The following is a 17,984-nucleotide window of genomic DNA, read 5'->3' as shown; positions in this document are numbered from 1 at the left end:
GTGAGGAAGCCTGGGCGGCCCGTGGAGAGGGACCCAGGCCCACAGCCAGCACCGCCTTCCCAGGCACAGACACCCTCCCCCCCCCCCCCCCCAACTGCGCCCTCGCCAGCCTCCAGGGAAATCCTGGGGCGGCTTGCCATCTGGCGGGAGGTAACCGCGGGCCCTCTCACCGAATCCTTGTCTACAAAGCGGGTGCTATTACTAATTCCGTTGAAGGGGAGGACACGAAGGAGTCGCCTGCCTCGGGCAACAGGGCTGTCAGTGAAGAAGCTGAGGGGGAACGTGGGCGCCGGCACCCACACGCTTTTCCTGCAGGATGCGCACCCGGCCCTGCCGTCCCTGCAGAACCCGGGCACCAGCAAGGCCTCTTGTCATTCTAAACTTGGCCTTGCCGGCACTCCAGGCCACCTGCACCGGCAAAGCAAGTGAGGACCCTCCCGAGGGAAGGATCCTGTCTGCCGTCATCTGCCAGCCAGGGTCCAGAGCCTGCTGACCACAAGCCCTACCTCAGGCTCCCCCCTGGGATCCGCAGCAGGCTTGCGGGGCGAGGTCATCGTCGGGGGCCCTGAATCCCATCCCCACTAGCTGGCAGCACCCCAGCTGTGAAACAGCAACGCCATGGCTCCCAGTCCTAGAACCCTGACAGTGAGACAAGAGCACCCGGGCCAGGGCCTGGCCCCTAAAGACACCCGCCCAGGGTCTGCCTCTGCTGAGGTCTCCCAACGAGGTGGGGAAGCGGCTGGCCGAGCAGCACCCTGAGGCACAGAGATGGCCAGGTGAGGCACCGTTTCTCCTAGAAGATTCGACAGGAAAGCAGCACACCACGGACACCAGGTTACTGGGGAACAGACCGCCAGATAGGCTGAAACGATGGAGTCCCGAACCGTGTGATTTATTGGGGGCTGGGGCCAAGTGGGCTGTGGTGGCAGGGGTGCTACGTGTCACAGTCCTCAGGGATGGCTGCCGTGATGATGAGCGAGGGCTCCATGACCCCGGAGCTCACCAGGCTCTCCTCCGCACAGAGTCTCTGGCTGGGCAGCTGGGAGGTCAGGCCGCCCTGTGCCAGGGATGCCACGATGACCTCGGCCGAGCCCACCTCCAGCTCGGCGGGTGGCTGAAGTGCCACCACCACCATCTTCTCGTCCTCAATGACCAGGTTCCGGAGTTTGCGCTGCCGCGGGTTATAGTTCTCCACCCGGTCGTGGATCTCCATGTGCCTCCGGAGGTGGGCCTGGAGGGCGAGGGGACTCAGGGCTGGGCAGGGAGGGCCCCGGGGTGGGGGGCAGGAGGAGGGACCCCGGCCGGCCCCAGGCCTACCTGCCGGGTGAACTTGTAGCCGCACTCGGTGCATTCGAACTTCCTGACGCCCTTGTGCCTTCGGACGTGCACGCGCAGCTGCTCCACGGCTGTGGGAGGGAGGGGACCCCGGTGTTGAGGGGAGGCAGGAAGTGGGCACCACGGTGCCCAGATGAGGGCAGTCCGGGGTCTGCAGCTGCTCCGAGGGCCCTGCCAGGCTCCAATGCCACCCTGAGGGTGCCACTGCACGAGACCCTCCAGGGCTCCCGCCCTGCCCTGTCACCGCAGCTCCAAGGTCCAGTCTTTAACGCACAGGGAGAAGAGATTCTCTGGTAGGAAGACTGGCACCAAGAAGGAGCGTGCGACAGCCACCGCCGTGCCTGACCTCTCCCCGTGGACGCTCTCTGGCCCCGGTCAGCGGGATACGGCCCACCCTCCACCCCACGCAGGGCGTGCCTGGGGAAGGGTGAGCGCCAGGGGCCTCCCGCAGGCCCAGGTACCTTTGAAGGTCTTCCCACAGATCTGGCAGAAGTGGGGCCGGCCTTCCTGGTGGCGGCTGGCCACGTGCCTCAGCAGGGGCCCCTTCTCGGTGAAGCGCTGCTCGCAGAACTCACAGCCGAAGGGCCTCTCGCCAGTGTGAGTGCGGTTGTGCTTGTCCAGGCTGGCTGTGGGGACAAGGCGGGGGCTCAGCCGCTGCGCCGCGGCCCGGGACGGGGAGAGGACAGGCCTGCCTCACCTTGGGTGCGGAAGGTCTTGCCGCAGAGGTGGCACTGGAAGGGCTTCTCGCCCGTGTGCGTACGCAGGTGCATGTTGAGATTAGCTTTCTGGGTGAAGGCGTGGCTGCAGAACTCACACACGTACGGCCTCTCATTCCTGTCCGGAGCAGGGGGCGGGGCAGGAGCATCACCATGGGAAGCAGCCCCCTTCACCCGGCGACAGCTGGGAGCACGGCTGGCCCCGGAGCCAGGGAAACGGGCCAGGCCGAGGCAAACCCGCCTGAGCCGTGGGACCGGGCGCAGGCCGAGACCAGCCGTGCGGCACAAGGGCTCGGGCAGTGACAGGAGGGGCACCGGCGCCATCCCGGGAACCACAAAACTAAGAATCTGCCATCATGTTACCCTGAGATCCTCTCCCTCAGCCTTTCTGCCCGGCAAGCCTACTCCCCCCTCAGGTGCCCCCACCAAAGAGGCTACAGGCACCGGACTCAGGGTGGAGAACGTTCTGTCCCACGCGAGCATCACCTAGCTGCCTTCCGGACCCTCCAGGCCGGCAGTAGGACCAGGCCCCGGAGAAGCCCAGCCAGCCCGCACCTGTGCTTGGCCTTGATGTGCATCTGCAGGCCGTTTCGGCTTGAGGCCCTGTGCCCACACTCCTCACACACGAACAGTTTCTCCCCTCGGTGCTTGAAGGCCTCGTGCAGCTGCAGTTCTGTTCGGGACAGGAAGCACTTGGCACAGGTGGGACACTGTGGGGCAAAGGGAGTGAGACCAGGCTGAGAACGGGGAGGGGTTCCCTGGCCCCCCGCACGACAGGAACCACACAGCCTGCCGGGTCTGACGCGGCTGTGGCCACCTCTCTACGGCCAGCTCCCAGTTCTCAGCACAGCCTGGCACTTACGGCGTGGGGCTTGGGGGCTCCGTGGAGTTTGATCAGGTGGCTCTGCAAGTCCTTCTTCTGCATGAACTGCTGGGAGCAGGAGGAGCACTGGAAAACAGGCCCGAGGTCACCTCGGAGGCCACCCACACCAATGGGAATCCTGGCCACCCCTAGGCTATCGGGGCAGCAACCCACAGGCAGGGCCCAGCCCGAGACGACAGGAGGCTTCTTGGTGTGAAGGACGCTCCAGAGAGGACCCCCCCCCCCACCATGCCATGCCCACGGAGATGCCGAGCCTGCCCTCCACAGAAAGAAAAAGGACCCAGAGAGGGCCAGGGGCACTGCCTGAAGGGAGGGGACGCTGGATGGGTCCAGAAGGCTGGGCGTCTTGACAGCTGGTGAGAGGGAGGTGCCTAACATCACTCCACGTTCAGGGCTTGGCAAGAGGGATCTAGGGGCTGCCCCTCCGCCCACGGCCCCGGGGACAGGCCGAGCCTGACCTTGTAGGGCATCTCCCCCGTGTGGGACACCATGTGCACCCGCAGCTCCATCCTCCGGCGGAAGGTCTCCTGGCACACGGAGCACGTGAAGACCTGGCAGTGTGAGGGGCAAGCAGGGCCGGCATCAGGGGGGGGCCTCTGCCTGCGACGGCAGCCTCTGCCCGGGCTTCCACTCGCTGCTGGGAGGAGTCTGCCCGAGGGGGGGGACGCTAGGGTGGGAGAGGGCAACACGTGACCTGCCTGCCCTGACCCTGACAGTGGCTGAGCACTGCAAACCCACCACACAGGCTGGGGGCAGGAGCCGGGAGACCTCACCCGCAGACCCCACACTGGCGACAGGCCTCTAGGAGGAGAGGGTGGGGTTCAGCCGGCCACGTCACGTGGGCCGGCCAGCAGGGTGGGGGCGGCAGCCCGTCCCCACCAAGGCGCCCCTTCTCCAGAGTCCAGGGACCCAAGCAGGCAAACTCAAAATGCTTTCCAAAAAGTCCCTCTGGGGCCGGTCCCTTCCGCCCTCGGGACCAGTGTCCCCACCTGTAATACCAGGAAGCGGACTCGATGGCATCCGCTGGAGCGGACGCTCCAGCCCTCTTGAGTTTACAATCCTAAGACGGCTTCCTGAGGGCCCCTCTCAGATGGCAGGAAGACGAAGGCCAGCGTCCCCTGCCCACAGAGTCCTCGGCCAGTGCCCGCAAGTACCTGTTCTGAGCGGTTCATGCAGTTCCGGGCTTCGTGCTCCAGGAGGTTCTCCTTCCGAAAGTAGCACTTTCCACACTTGGGACATTCAAAGGGTTTCTCCCCAGTGTGTTTCCTGCCAGGAAAAGCCACGGCGGGTGCGGGAGACTGAGTAACTGCCCGCCTCCCCCTCACCCGGTGTCCCTCTGGCTCCCCCACCGACAGCGCCGTGCTCCACAGTGCAGCGCGAGAGCGGTCCTGAGGCCGGCCACGGCTCACCACGAGGCTTGTTCAGGCCTGGCCGATGCACCTGCACGGGGCAACCCAGAAACCCTCCTCTTGTGGGAGCCCGCACAGCTCCCTACAGCGGGGCCACGGCAGGGCCACACAGGCCCAGCTGGCTAGCATCTCTGCAAAGACAGAAATGATCCCTGGGTCCTGACTTCCTAGAGAAAGCACCCGGTCTGCCTGGAAGTTCTGCGGGCTTTACCTTCAAAACCGTAGCCAGAATCTGAGCACTTCACCTCACCTCCACTGCTATCACCGAGCACAGCCATGCCACCCCTGGGTTCCCGCCAAGCCTGCCTCCCGACAGACGTGAAATTCAGCGGCCAGAGGCGCCCTCAGATATAGTCAGACCTCATCGCCTCTTTGCTCCCAACCCCACGATGCTGCCCGTTTCACCGAGCAGGGGGTGAAACGAGAAGGCCGGGGGCCTAGCCGGCCTGCCCCTGACCGCGGGGCTTCGCTCCCCAGGTCTGGTCTCCCTGATGCTCACCGGCCCCTGGCTCACCCCAAGCTGTCTGCTCTGGCTCCCCTGGACCCACAACCCCCTCCTCTCCGCCCCCACCCCCACGCCACTGCCATGCGCTTGGTGGAAGTCCTCATCTCCTTGGAGTCTGCTCAAGATTCCTTCCTTTAAAACTGCAACCCAACCCCACCCCACCCCTAGGTGGGACTCTCCTCCTTTCTTCCGTGGCACTTCCCACCTTCCAGCACCCTGTCAAGTCGCTGTCAGTTCCAGTCTGCTCTGCCCCGCTGGGAGGAAGGCCCCACGAGGCCCCTGCTCTATCCGCTAAGGTACACCAAGCGCCCAGAACAGTCTTGTCAGCCACGCAGCAGAAGACCGGAAGAGCTCTTATGACTTCGCAGAGGCCATCCTCCACCACTCAATTAACTGTCCTTGTCCCCATCCCAATGACCTCACGAGGGCACTATCCCCTCGCAGTTCTCAAGGCCAGTCCAGCGGCCTGCACCGGAGTCTTCTCCTAGGGGAGCATCCAGGCTGACGTGGGTCACTCCAGGGTGCCTCCCACACGGGTCTTCCCCCGACCCCACTGGCTGCAGGTGCCTCACAGCAAGGCGAGCAAACAGGCATCCCCCAGCTCCCGTCACTACTAGCTTCCCAGAGTGTCGCACTGAGAACACGTGTGTGGCCCAACCTGGCCTGGCGAGAAATCAGACTGGTGACATCTCGGACTATGAAGTGGCAGGACTGGAAGGCATGTCACCTGGCCTGGCCTGGAGCGGCACTGTTAAGAGAACTCTCTGTAACCAGGGACGTGTCCTGTCTGTGCCGAGTCAGCTGCCGGGGCCCACGGGTGACTACCGAGCACTTACAACGTGACTACTACATCTAAAAAGCCGACTGTACTTTTATTTTATTTTAAGTTAACGTAGCTTCATATGGCACCTGGTTACCTTTCCGGACAATGCGGTTTTAAACAGATAGTCCTTTAGGCTCCACTGACACCATGGGGCTAACGTTTCCCCCAGAATCACAGGAGGCACCGACCCTAAAGACCGACACCTTGGCCCAAAGCCCACCTTGCTGGGCTTTAGAAATACCTAAGGTGGTGCCTCAGCCACAGCACAGAGCCATGGGTTTCTCTCATCCCCTCGGCAAAAGGCAGCTAGCGGTCAAGGTCCACAGTGGGTGGAACTTATTGACAAGGTGTCTACAGACCCACTTCAGAAGCTCAGAGTAAGAGAGAGACGAAGAAAGCATCTGTTCCACCACTAGATTGTCACTCCCTGAGGATGAGAGGCATGTCAACATCGGGCACTACGAGTGTGAGACAAAGCCCTCAGCCCCCACGTGGCCCAGAAGCAGGGAGTGCAGGCCCCCTCCCCCAACAAGGGAATAGCAGACAGGAAAAAAAAAAAAAATAGAAAAACAGAACGTTTACCTGTTGTGGACTTTTAGATAATATTTGCTGAGGAACTTTTTATGACATGTGGGGCATTCAACCGGCACCGCTCTACCTTTTCTGCTCTCAGCCGGCTCGGCTGCCAGGGAACCTGTGCTCAGGGCTGGCTCTGCAGCACAGGGCTTTCTGATCATGTTTGATTTCCTCCTGGTTGGCAAGGCCTCACTCTCAGAAACATAGTCACCATCCCCGTCGTCCTCAACTTGAACCACCACTTCCCACTAGAGCAGAAAAGGCAGCAGGAGGCAAGGTCACCAAATGAACCATTAGGAGTTCTGGGGGCAGATCTACAGGGCAGTCGGCTCATTCCAGTTCCATCCCAAGATGACTCCCTTTATCGGTGACTATTCCCATCAAGGTCCTAGGGCAGGCCTCCTCGGAATCTTGGATTTGGAGGGCAGTGACTCTGTGGTGAACTGGAAGTTTGGCTGGACTTCACTACCCTGGGGAAACACCTGTAACCCTGAAGCCAGCTACCCAACCCCAAGAAGCTGCCAACCCTGGACAGCTGTGACTCACAGGAAGGTTAGCTGGAGGCTGCAGGATGGAGCCGGATTCCTACGTTTGGAGGAAACCTATTCCAGCCCCACCTAACGAAGATTCTATCTTGGGGTCCAGACCATCCCAGAAAAGTGTCAGTGTCTCCACCACCACCCCCAACTCCTACCTCCCCATTCCCAGCACCCTGGGCACAGTACCTCATTATTCCCGCCCTGCAGCTGGACACCTTCAGCCTCAAAGGGTCTTGGAGGTGCTTTGCAATCCTCAGGCTCCTTGTCTTCTGGGGGACAAAGCTTCAAGGCTTGCTTGAGTTTCCCACGGTGGAAGGAGGGGCCCTCACTCGGGGCCGGGAGACCAAGCTGGGGCCTTTCGGGGCTGTGACTGCCACTGATCTCCTGGTCTCTGGGGACTTGACCCAGTGTCTTCGAAACTTCCTCTTCCTCCAAGCCTGCCGGCTCCTTGAGGTGGCTGTTTACATTCCGGGGGGTAGGTTTCCCCAGTCCACTCTGGCCACTTGATGCCTGCCCCACTGAGGTTTTGGGCTTGAAACTCTGGCAAAGCTCCACAGCCTCTGGCACTCGCAACTCCCTTGCTGCCAAAAGCACCTGATCCCGGTTTCCGGAGGTGAGAGCAAGGTGACCAGTATAGAAAAAGTCCAACAGGAGACCAAAGATCTCAGCAAAGCCGGCAGGGAGGACAACACTGCCCCCTGAGCCATCCCCATAGAGGCTCTGGAAGAAGTGGCTGCAGCAGGCAAGGACACTCCAGTGTGCCTTGAACACCAGGCCTCCCACGTCCAGGGTGGCATCGCAGTACTGGCCCTTCTCTCGCTGCTTGTTGAGCTCCTGCAGAACCCTCACACTGTGCTGGATGAAGGAGCCGTCCATGGTCTGTCTGGAGGAGAGGAAGGTAGAAGTGACATCCTGGCAAGCCCAACCCAGGAGTAGCAAGGGGAAGCCCCTGGACTGGGGAGAACAAAAGGGGAGGTGGACGGTACTCGGTCATGTTTATCTCAACGAGGGCTTAGGTCAACGTTAGAGGAAGTCAGCTCAGACAGGAATAGACTGAACACCTCCCTGGGAGTGGGAGCCAGGTGAGCAGGCCATACTGGGTGGGCCAGAGACAGTGTGTGGCGGGGGCACAGACGGACTAGGTTGGGGACGGAAGCATGGCTTGGCGGAGAACAGGACAGGGTCGTGAAGAGGTGCGGGTGGAAGGAATCAGTGTGGGGGAAAGAGACGGAGAATCAGAGCGAACTGATCGGCCTGGCAGAGCGAGGGGACCCGTGGCAGGGAAGCTGCGGGTGCGGACAGGTGAGCAGAACCCACGCCGTGCCCACACGTCCGGGGCGGCCGGGCGGAAGGCGGTCGCAGTCACACTCCAGTTGGCGGCCACGGCGGCCCGCAGCCCTTCCCTCCCACACCCTGCTGCCTCCAAACTCCTCACCCGGGCCTGTCCTCCCTGCGACGGCCCCACACACCCCGGACCTCGTCGCCTCCAGAGCCCCACTGACCAACTGCCCGGGCGGTACGTGCCCGGCCGACCGTACGGAGACGCCGCCGTCGCCGCCGCCGCCGCCGGACGTGACGTCAGGGAGCGCCGGACGCGCTGGGAAACCAGGAGGTACAGGGCTTCTAGCTCCGCCCCTGGGGCGGGACCAGGCAGAGAACGGCCAATGGTATCAGGAGAGGGGGCTTGGCCCAGATCGCTCTGCCAGGGCTGACGTCCCCGAGTTGCTTAGCAACGTCAAGCTGCGCCCTCGGGGCTGGGGCGGAGTGCCGGGGTTCCGGCTGCGGTCGGCTCCCGCGGCGTCCGCAGTTGAGGAGGCAGCGCCCCACCCTCGCTTCAGACAGCTAGAGCAGCCAGGACGCATGTTTCACCGCTTTATTGGCAGCTCGGAGCCTGGACTGGACTCCCGTGAGCGTACACTACCCGAGCCAAGACAGAAGTCCAAAAGGCCTCCCGGAGGGCGCGGGGCCCGCTCGCCTCGCTCGACCTTCGACCCTCAGGGCAGGGGAGGCGCCCCTACCCCACCTTCTACCCCTTCACCCCCCACCCCCCACCTCCCCGGCTAGGCCCTGCCCTCCCCACTGGTCAGGTGGAGCCGCAGCGCCTCGTGTACTCCTGGATGGAGGCCTGGAAGTGCTCTGTGCTGTTGAGATCTGGGCGGCACAGGATCACGTAGCACTTGGGGAGGAAATAACCGCTGAAGCCGCCACTCAGGCTGCTCAGCGCCGCCAGCACGTTGACCGCGGGCAAGTACTTGCCCTGGTAGACGCTGGCCGTGGTGAAGAAGGCAATCCAGGACACGAAGTTGAGCAGCAGACTGAAAGTGACACATTTGGCCTCGTTGTAGTTCTCTGGCAGGTCCTTGCCCAGGTAGCTGCAGGCAAAGGCGCTGACGGACAGGAGGCCATTGTAGGCGAAAGCCAACATGAAGCCCGGTGAGTTGGCCTCTGTGCAATCAAGCACCACCAGCTCAGGGAAGACCTGGTACTCCCTGGTGGGCAGTGGGGTCCACACCGCCAGCCAAGTTAGACAGATGAGCAGCTGGGCCATTGAGCTGATCACCACAAATAGGCCAGGACCGTGGTTTTGGACCCAGGCACGGTAGAAGGTGGGTACCTTGGCAGAAAACTTGAAGATGAAGACCAGTTGGAAGGAGCGGATGGTCAGGCAGGACAGGAAGATGGCAAAACCCAGGGCAAGGAGACTTTGGCGCAACAAGCATGTGGGCAGCGTGGGCTCCCCAAAAAAGCCATAGAGCCCACAGCTGCCCCCTGCCAGGGAGCCCAGCATGAAGAAGCACAGTTGGCCCCCAGCAGACTTCACCACAGGGGTGTCTAAGTGCCAGGCAAACAGGCCAGCAGTCCCAGTCACCAGCAGCAGCAGCAACGTATTAGCTGCCAGCAGCACCCAAGAGATGGTCTCGTGCCAAGTCAAAAACACCACGGTGCGTGGAAAGCAGGTTTCACTTCCCGCAGGTGCCCACTCTTCTTTCCCACAAGGCTGGCAGCTGTGGAGGTCTGGAAGAAAAGGTGGAGGGGGCTCCTGAGAGCTAGATGAGCAGAGCAGGAATGAGGAAGGGAAGCCACGTAGGCCTGCAAGGTGCTGGGAGCGCTGTACCACAGAAGCCGGGCTCCTACTGCACACAGCGAGATAGGGGGTAGCCCTGAGTGGGGCCCCGCGGCCAAGTGTTTCCTCCAGATGCCTGTGTTAATTGCAGATTCTGGAGACCCTTGGGTAGGTTCTGTATGGCTTATGATCCCAGAAGGGGCTTGCAAACCAAGAGATCCTTAGAGAGGGCCTTACTCTGGTAGCTCTGCCCACATCCCAGTGAGGCTATGATCCAATAGGAGCAACCAGCCCCAAAGGAAGGGCATTTTCATCTCCCCAGCACTTCCATTACCCAAAGCCACGTATCTGTGCCACCATTCTGTGGTTTCTCTGACTCTCTGAGAACAGAAGAGATGTGTTCTCACGCCCACAGAGATAGTAAAAGGAAAGAACGTGGCTCACAGAGTCCAGCTCTGGGCTGAGCCCTTAGCTACCTGAGTTTGCTCTCTGATCTTGACCTTGCATCATCACTGGGTGGAGTATGCTATGTTTCTTGTCTGCGGATACAATAGTATCTGCATCAAGGCCAAGCTGTCCAAGGTGCTGGCTGTCTTTGGCAGGGGCAACGGAAGGGACTTCACACAGACAGCATGGGAGGGGACAAGGGAACATAACTACATCTGTTCGCATAAAAAGGTTGAATTTAGGATAAAATTGCATCTGCAGGGATTGCATCAGGAGCCCTCTAGTAAAAGACACAGTGGACCTGAGGATTTCAACTGGTTGTTTGTTTCTGCTTCATCAGAACTCAGTCTCGTGGCAAATATTCTACAACCTGTACCTAAACTGGCAACAGAGGGAGCAAGGCTCTGGTTCTGCACATGCGTGGCCCAAGGGAGATCCCCTCATCTGCCATACAGACCCTGGGAGTGCCCAGTCATTCTCCCACTCATTTGGACACTCACCGCTCTTGTTGAGGAAGCTCCCGGCCTCACAGGGCACACACTCAAAGCAACAGTGGTAGAAACCCGAAATCACTCGCTGGTGCCCTTCGAGGCAGTCGCTGGAGCACACAGACTTTGGCACCTGCAAGAAGCCACAGGTGTTCTGGAACCACATGGAGTGGCCCAAGTCAAGGGATGCTCACATGGCGAATGGGAATCTCCGTGCATCTGCCTTCACAGCTCACTCCCAGGGCACAGCCCCTGGTTGTGTATACCAGCTGCAGCCGGCCATCTGTGTGCGGTCTGTGGGGCTTCCCTGGCAGGGCTGGATAGAGCCACGTTGGCCTGGCACCCGGGGCCCCCTCCTGCTCCGTGTGAGCTGTGTCGACAGTGACTTCAGGCTCCAGGCTGCCCGTAAGGTGGTGACTTGGTGAGTGACCATGGCTCCATTACCTGGTTGTCCTTCCCATGCCACTGGATTTTGGTTTTATTTATGTCCAGATGAACTGGAGGCCACATGGAGGAGCCAATGACCCTGAAGTTCCACTTGGGGCCACTCCAGTCCCAGGCAATTATGTCGTAGCCACTGAGAGGGTCCCCGTTGTCATTAAACCTCACGGTGTCCTTGTGTAGGAGGAAATTCACCTTGCGGATCTGCTCCAGAAGCTGAGATAAACGGGGATCATGGAGCAGCCACAGATGACGCAGGCTGCTCCTCCTCAACTCTCCCAGACCCGGAAGGCTTAGGAAGCAAATGCTTCTATTTGGGTGGTTTCAGTCTGTCTGGAAATTCAGAGCCCCCTCCCTTCCAAGGAAGCCCCTCAACCCTCCCAACTGGCCTCCTGAGTGAGAGGAAGCTTCTAAAAAGGCCCCCTTTCCAGAGATTTTTAGTCCTGGGTCTGGAGCATGGTGGTGGGAGGGGCCGAGGTCAGAGAAGTGAAGCCCAAGAGAAGGAATTAGCCTTCTGATGGGTGGCCTTTGTCCCCCACCCCCGGCACTCAGTTGGCCAGAGAGGGATCACTCTGTTTGCCTTAGGAAAGCACCCCGTTTCAGGGTGCCGGGGTCTGGGCTACCTTACCTGCCAGGGGTAGACTCGGTCCCTGGAACAGGCTCCAGAGGCACAGCCCAGGAGCTGGTGGAGGCCATGGGCCACTGCGTAGACTGCCCGGTAGGCATTATAAGCAGAGCTCATGGAGAATGCCCCGAGCGTGGGCATCTGCTCTGCCGTGAAAGCCTGACACTCTCTACAGATCTGGTTGCTGCTGCACTCGGAGGTCCTGGAGCAAGGCCCAGGGGCCCCCTTATCTGCCTGGACATAGGCCTCTTCAAACTCCTTCAGGCCAGGGACAAGCCTCTGCTGGATGGCCACACCCAGCACCGTGCCAATGCCCTGGATCCCGGGCACATTGCTGATGTGTCTAGAGATGGCCCAGTCTTCTGAGGCGATCCACACCTTGGCAGTCAGGTTGGCCAGCACCACGGACTCAAAGAACACCCTGGCCAGCTGTCTGCTGGAGAAAACGACCACAACGGTGGTCCTCGCTCGGGCCAGGTGGTGCATGATGCCCTGCATCCTCTCGTCGCCCGGCCGGGCAGAGAAGGGGATGATGTCCTTGAAGGCAACGCAGATGCCCTGCTGGGTGGCCTGCTCCTCCAGCGCCTGCACCCCCAGCTGCCCGTAGTCGCCGTCGCTGCCGACCACCGAGATCCAGACCCACCCGAAGCTCTGCAGCAGCAGCACCATGGTCTGCACCTGGTGCTTGTCGCTGGGGATGGTGCGCAGAAACGAGGGGTAATGCCGCTTCACTCCGAGCGTCACGCTGCTGGCCTCATAGCTGATCTGCGGAGGGGGGCCGGGGGGGGGGGTTCAGTTCAGCGACTTCAGTGGCCTTGGCCTCAACTCAGGGCCTCCAAGTGCTGGCCCTGTGCTGGGCGCGGGGACCCGAGGAGGAGGGAGACATGGTCCCAGCCCTGGCTCTCAAGGAGAGCTCTGGTGGACTAGGAGGCCGACCAGCTACATCTAAAGAAGAGGCAGAAACCCAAGGGGAGGTTTGTGGGAGAAGAAGGGGAAGAGAACAAAAGCTACACCCAGTGAGAGAACTGACCCAGGAGGTTGGAAGCCGGAAGAAGGAGCACAAAAGTAGGCATGTCTGGTCAGGGCAGGAGGCCTTACTCCTGGCACTAAGGTAGCTAAGATACTTGGTCTTTATCTGCAGGCCCTGGGGAGCCCCTTAAATGTCTAGGCAGAGAGGTAATCTGCCCAGACTTGTGTTTCAGGGGTATATCTGATTTCAGTGAAGAATGTGTTAGAAAAGGCTCAAGACCAGAGTCAGGAAGAACTCCCTAGGAGACTGCTGGAATCATCCCGAAGAGACAGCTTGGCAGCCTGAGTTTGAGCCGTGGCAGCGGTGACGGAGAAGAGGGATGGGCCCGGCAGCTCATAGAAGGTAAAAGCAGAGGCCGTGGTGGTGGGCTAACTGTGGGGGTGGGGGAAGGAGGAATGTAGGTGGCCCACTGGGTTCCTGGCTTGAGTGGAGGTGGTCACTCTTAAGGCAAGTGGGCAGGAAGCAGAGAGGCTTGAGTTGTATAGGGAGGTAGGTTCAGCTGGGGGGCCCGCTGGATGCATGAAGTGAAGACCCCGGAAGAGCAGCCAGAAATGAGGCTCAGTGCTTAGAACTCAGGACAGAAGCTAGGGAACGGGCGATGGAGCCGAGGGGCCACGGCCTGTGGAGAGGTTCTGAATGAACTGCCCCAAGATCTGCCACCTTGGCGTGCGGGTTAATTTCCAGTTGAAAATAATCAAGGCGCAAAAGACCCAGGGGGAAACTTTGTCCTTTCCCCTAACTGCCCAAAAGAATTTAGAGAGCTAAGCTGCCCCGGGTTCAGGAGCTGTCACCATAGAGAATTACATTACAATAGGAACTTGGCGAGGTAAGCAGGGGTGGGGGTGGGGGGAACCTAGCAAAGTCCGATTTGTTAAAATTCCTCTCCATGTTCCATTGTTTCTGGATGGCCCAGCAAACATTGTGTAATACACATTCACTCTCTCTTCTCCTATGAATTGTCTTCCTTTCCTTTGAAGTCTGACCCCTACCCACTTCTCCATAGTTCAGGATAGCAGATAAGCCTCACTTTGCCTGTCTTTGAACCTCTCATGTTTATGTAGATTCCCTGTACATACATGATTTTGACTTTCTCCTGTTGATCTGTGTCACATCAACTTAATCTTTAGACCAGCCAGAAGAATCTTGAAGAGTAGGGAAAGTTGTTTGCTCCCAGCACCTGCCTGGGAAAGGGAGCGGTCCTGCACTCTGGGAATCATCCACTTTTTCAGAAGGGGGCGGGGGGGGGGGGGGGGGGAGGAGATTCTCCAAAGGAGACTGAGAAGGAGGAGGAGGAGAAGGAAGTGCCACAAGTGAGAGGGAGGTGGCAGGTCATAAATGCCGAGGCAAGAGCGTCACTGAAGGACTGGTCAAATTTGTCACAAAGTCGTCATGTCAAGCAAAGAAGGGCTGAAAAGCATTTGCTGGACCTGGAGATCTAGAAAGCCCTGGAGATCACAAGAGCAGGAGTGGTGGTGCAGCAGTCAGGGCAGGGGCCCGGGAAGCAAGTGATGAGAGGGAGAAGCAAACAAGAAGAGAGAGCTCAGTGCACAAGTTTCCACGGAACGAGGGCAGAGAGAGGGCAGCTCTAAGACCACAGGTGCCTGGAAGACGGAGAGGGGTAAAGCCAGCTTATAGGCGGAGGAGGAAGCCTAGGACAGGCCTATGAGCAGAGGAGAGGGTGAGGCCCTGGAGGACAGCATTGAAGGGGGAGGGGGACCACACCTCTGAGCCTGAGCTGGGAGGGAGGGAAGGAAGACTGGAAGGAGGAGGGCGGGGAGAAGTGGACAAGTGTGTGAGGTGGGAAACAAAGGGTGTTCCATTCTTCACAGAGGAGATGGAATGGAGGGGGCAGAGCAAAGGGCAGCAGTTTCAAAGGAGACGGTTTTTCTCAGGACATTGAGGCAGGGAGGTCTGGATGCAGCACTTGGGGAGGAAGGGATGCTGGGGCGGGGACTGTGAAGGGGGCAGGGCCCCCTGCAATGTGACCACCCAGGAGACCCAGGGGGCCAGAGTGGGCATGGCAGCTCTTGCCCCCCCCCCCCCTCCGCCAGCCCACGCTGGACCTGCCGGCAGGGGAGATGGACAGGCCCCCGGGCTCCAGCTCACCAAGGGCACCAGGAAGGGGCTCAGCAGGGCTGCAGTGGTGGCTGCGTGGTTGGTGGTGTCAGGCCCAATGACAGCCAGGGCGGCAGGCGAATAGTGGGAAGGGTCTGCTCGGATCTCTATGTGATGTGTCCCCAGCAGGGAGAGCACGTTTAGTGTGGCATACATGTTAGCAGACTCTGAGCACACGTCGTACAGCTGGTATCCCAGGGTGACGTTCGGCAGGAGGGCCGTGGAGTTGTTTATCTCCTCGATGCCAAACCGCATGGCCTGGAAGAGGTGGTAGCCGTGACCGTTGAAGCTGTCGGGCCTGTAGAGAAAGGCAAGCTGAGAGCTCAGAAGGGCAAGGCCTTGCCGAGACCCTCTTGGCGTCGGGGGTGGGGGGAAGCGTAGAAAGGAAACTCTGAGGGCATCTGTCCCGTCCCCTACCACCATGACCTCACTGTGGGCCCTGTACCATACACTCAGCTGTGTTAACAGGCCTTTGGGTGGGTGGCGGGGGGGGGGGGTGTTACAACTTGGAGAAACCACAAACCATTCCTCCCTGGATGAGCATATTAGTGTTGAAAGGCTGATGAAGTCCTGTAGCAGGGAAACCTGCTGCGTGAGTCAGGGTTCTGCAGAGAAACAGAACCAGTTGGATAGAGAGAGAGAAAGAGAAGTTTATTTTAAGGAATTGGTTCACATGATTGTGGGGCTGGCAAGTCTGGCGTTTGCAGGGCAGGCTGGAAATGCCCTCAGTGGTCAAAGCTGCAGTGTTGAGTTCGAAGGCAGAATTTCTTCCTTTTTGGGGGGACCTCAATCTTTTCTTTTAAGGTCTTCAACTGGTTGGATGAGGCCCACCCACACAATGGAAAGCGATCTGCTTTACTCACCCTGTTGGTTTAAATGTTAACCTTCACAGCCCCATCTAGACTGGTGTTTGGCCAAACAACTGGGCACCATACCCCAGCCAGGTTGATGTATAAAATTAACCACACACCTGTCGAACCTCGTTTACCTAGTATCTCTCTCATCAGGACACTTGTGAACGTGGTGAGGGCCTGTGTTCCTCAGTGCCTCTCGGGAGCCGCTGACTGGATCCCAACAGGAACACGGTTCAGCTCTGCTTGAAGAGTGTGCTAGCACGTTTCACTTTCCAGCCCTTCTGCTTGTTAGAAGGGTCTTCTGCCATTTCCATCACTTGTGTCCATGAGTCCCTCAGAGGGTGCTCATTGCCTCCCACGGTGACACCTTCAGAAGCGGACATCCATGTGTCTCCTCTTCCCCAAGTCTCCTCTACCTGGGCTCCTATCTGTAGCTCTTCGGGCCAGTCCTCATGCACCAGACTCTCCAGAACCTTCTTCCTCGAACCCTGGCTGTTTGCCTTGGCCTTCCGGGCCTGCGGTCCTACTCAGGAACTGGGCAGGGTGAGGGCACAGGTGCAAACCAGGTGGCGGCCGCTGCCCCTCCCTCTGGATGGTTGTGGGTTCTGCTCTCGCTCTGGTGCCTGCGGCTTCACCTGGCTCAGAAAGGGAGCCCAGGCGTCTTGAGGGTAGAGGTGACTGTCAGATGTGCGTCATGTTTAAGGCATCCTGCCACTGAGTCCCAATGCGTCCTCGAGCCTCCCAAGCCCGTGACTTGCACAGATGACAAATAACTATCTTCTTTAGGAGGGAAACATATTTTTCTCTGTTAGGCTGTCAACTTCCCAAAGGCAAGGCACCAATCTCAGGTATCTCTGCTAGGTTCCCAAAGCATATACTCCCAGTGCCTTCCCTCTCCTCCTCACTTGCCATCGGGAGACACAGGAGTTTGAACCTGGGGAGGAGTGGGGAGGACACGAAAGCAGGGGAAAACCTAACTACCTACTTACGTCCCAAAGCCCAGAAATGACCGGAACGGGATTAGAATACAAAGCACTCGAACAGCCAGGACAAAATCACGTATTACAAAGCAGAACCTGGGCAGAAGTGCCAGGGAAGGTCCAGCCAAGGCTTGAAGGTGGTGACCATAGGATGGGGAGGGATGGGAGGCGGCTCGGGAGGCAGAAAGGGCAAGATCCTCACTGAGGAGGACAGAGGATGGGCAGAGGTCCTAGAGGCACAGGACCCCTCACTCACCTGTCACAGAGGGTCACCGTGGGCCGGTGCCTCACGCCCGGACAGTCAGAGTGCAGAGGGAACAGACCTGCCAGGAGGTAATCCCCAGGGAGGCTGAAGTCGGCAGACGTCTCTGTGCTGTGGCAGCTGAGAGCCCAGCAGCAGGAGAGGGAGAGCTGCAGGCCGACCAGGTGAGCCGCCGGGAGTGACATGCTGGCCAGTCCGTCCTGTGCCTGGCATGGCCAGCCAGCACCCTCTGACCAGCTCGGCCGTTTAAATAGAATAGACAGCGGCTGCCCAGATGCTTCCCAACTTCACGCCTGTGCCAGGGGTGGGGCTGGAACCCAGTCGTAGGAACCCGGCTGTTTGCCTTGGCCTTCCGGGCCTGCGGTCCTACTCAGGAACTGGGCAGGGTGAAGGCACAGGTGCAAACCAGGTGGCGGCCGCTGCCCCTCCCTCTGGATGGTTGTGGTTCTGCTCTCGCTCTGGTGCCTGCGGCTTCACCTGGCTCAGAAAGGGAGCCCAGGCGTCTTGAGGGGCAGGGGTCAGAGGAAGGCAGGGACACTGCTTCTCTGGGGGACAGAATGTGGAGAGAGCTGTGGGTTTTACAACTTTTTACCTGGGCCTCAGTTTACCAAATGAGACTGACTTTAAGTTGACCTCCTCCCAGTCCTCAGTTTTCTGACACTGAAATTTTGGGTGAATCATCCTGGGTTCGCCTTCTTTTCCAGGGTGTCCCCCTTCAGCCCAAAGATAACTGCATGCAAACACGGTATGCAAATAGACTGGTTTTGTTTAAACTGCCAGTCCTGGCTCTTTTTCTGCCAGAAAAAAAAAACAATTCCAAGTGGATTTCCGGAGATGTGGCCCTGGATTCCGAGTGGGGTATCTGGCCGGGGTGGGGCTTTTGCATAATGTA

At 59.5% G+C, this 17,984-nt stretch overlaps 2 protein-coding genes across 6 annotated transcripts; both read right to left on the bottom strand.

Annotated features, from left to right (window-relative positions):
- Positions 1-876: 876 nt before the first annotated feature.
- Positions 877-10,816, bottom strand: ZBTB48 (zinc finger and BTB domain containing 48). Of its 5 annotated transcripts, none has more exons than XM_042951089.1 (11): positions 10,798-10,816; positions 6,973-7,669; positions 6,254-6,495; positions 4,089-4,200; positions 3,393-3,485; positions 2,914-3,000; positions 2,607-2,761; positions 2,033-2,169; positions 1,797-1,961; positions 1,318-1,406; positions 877-1,231 (listed from the first exon to the last, which is right to left on the bottom strand). In XM_042951089.1, exons 2-11 carry the CDS (start codon positions 7,660-7,662, stop codon positions 935-937), a joined length of 2,067 nt encoding a protein of 688 aa, XP_042807023.1. In that variant the 5' UTR covers positions 7,663-7,669; positions 10,798-10,816; the 3' UTR covers positions 877-934. The 5 variants fall into 5 exon arrangements, with proteins under 5 accessions (XP_042807023.1, XP_042807021.1, XP_042807019.1 ...); XM_042951087.1 differs by lacking the exon at positions 10,798-10,816 and adding an exon at positions 8,289-8,355; XM_042951085.1 differs by lacking the exon at positions 10,798-10,816 and adding an exon at positions 8,222-8,349.
- TAS1R1 (taste 1 receptor member 1) lies at positions 8,865-17,385 on the bottom strand. Its single transcript, XM_042951082.1, has 6 exons — positions 17,087-17,385; positions 14,988-15,294; positions 11,855-12,616; positions 11,230-11,442; positions 10,798-10,918; positions 8,865-9,801 (listed from the first exon to the last, which is right to left on the bottom strand). Exons 1-6 carry the CDS (start codon positions 17,275-17,277, stop codon positions 8,870-8,872), a joined length of 2,526 nt encoding a protein of 841 aa, XP_042807016.1. The 5' UTR covers positions 17,278-17,385; the 3' UTR covers positions 8,865-8,869.
- Between the last annotated feature and the right edge of the window lie 599 nt (positions 17,386-17,984).

The sequence above is a fragment of the Panthera leo genome, chromosome C1, assembly GCF_018350215.1.
Source record: "Panthera leo isolate Ple1 chromosome C1, P.leo_Ple1_pat1.1, whole genome shotgun sequence".
NCBI lineage: Eukaryota > Metazoa > Chordata > Mammalia > Carnivora > Felidae > Panthera > Panthera leo.
Note: the sequence above shows the minus strand (reverse complement) of the source record. Positions and strands in the feature narration are given on the sequence as shown.

Bases quoted from the DNA above. Each gene is read 5' to 3' on its own strand.
- TAS1R1 (XM_042951082.1), bottom strand. From the start codon at position 17,277: ATGTCACTCCCGGCGGCTCACCTGGTCGGCCTGCAGCTCTCCCTCTCC. The intron at 15,295-17,086 runs GTGAGTGAGGGG...CTTTCTCTACAG, and splicing joins ACGGTGACCCTCTGTGACAG to GCCCGACAGCTTCAACGGTC. The intron at 12,617-14,987 runs GTGAGCTGGAGC...CCCCCTCCGCAG, and splicing joins GCCCCTTCCTGGTGCCCTTG to ATCAGCTATGAGGCCAGCAG.
- ZBTB48 (XM_042951089.1), bottom strand. From the start codon at position 7,662: ATGGACGGCTCCTTCATCCAGCACAGTGTGAGGGTTCTGCAGGAGCTC. The intron at 2,170-2,606 runs GTGCGGGCTGGC...TGCTCCGGACAG, and splicing joins CACATCAAGGCCAAGCACAG to GAATGAGAGGCCGTACGTGT. The intron at 1,962-2,032 runs GTGAGGCAGGCC...TTGTCCCCACAG, and splicing joins CAAGACCTTCCGCACCCAAG to CCAGCCTGGACAAGCACAAC.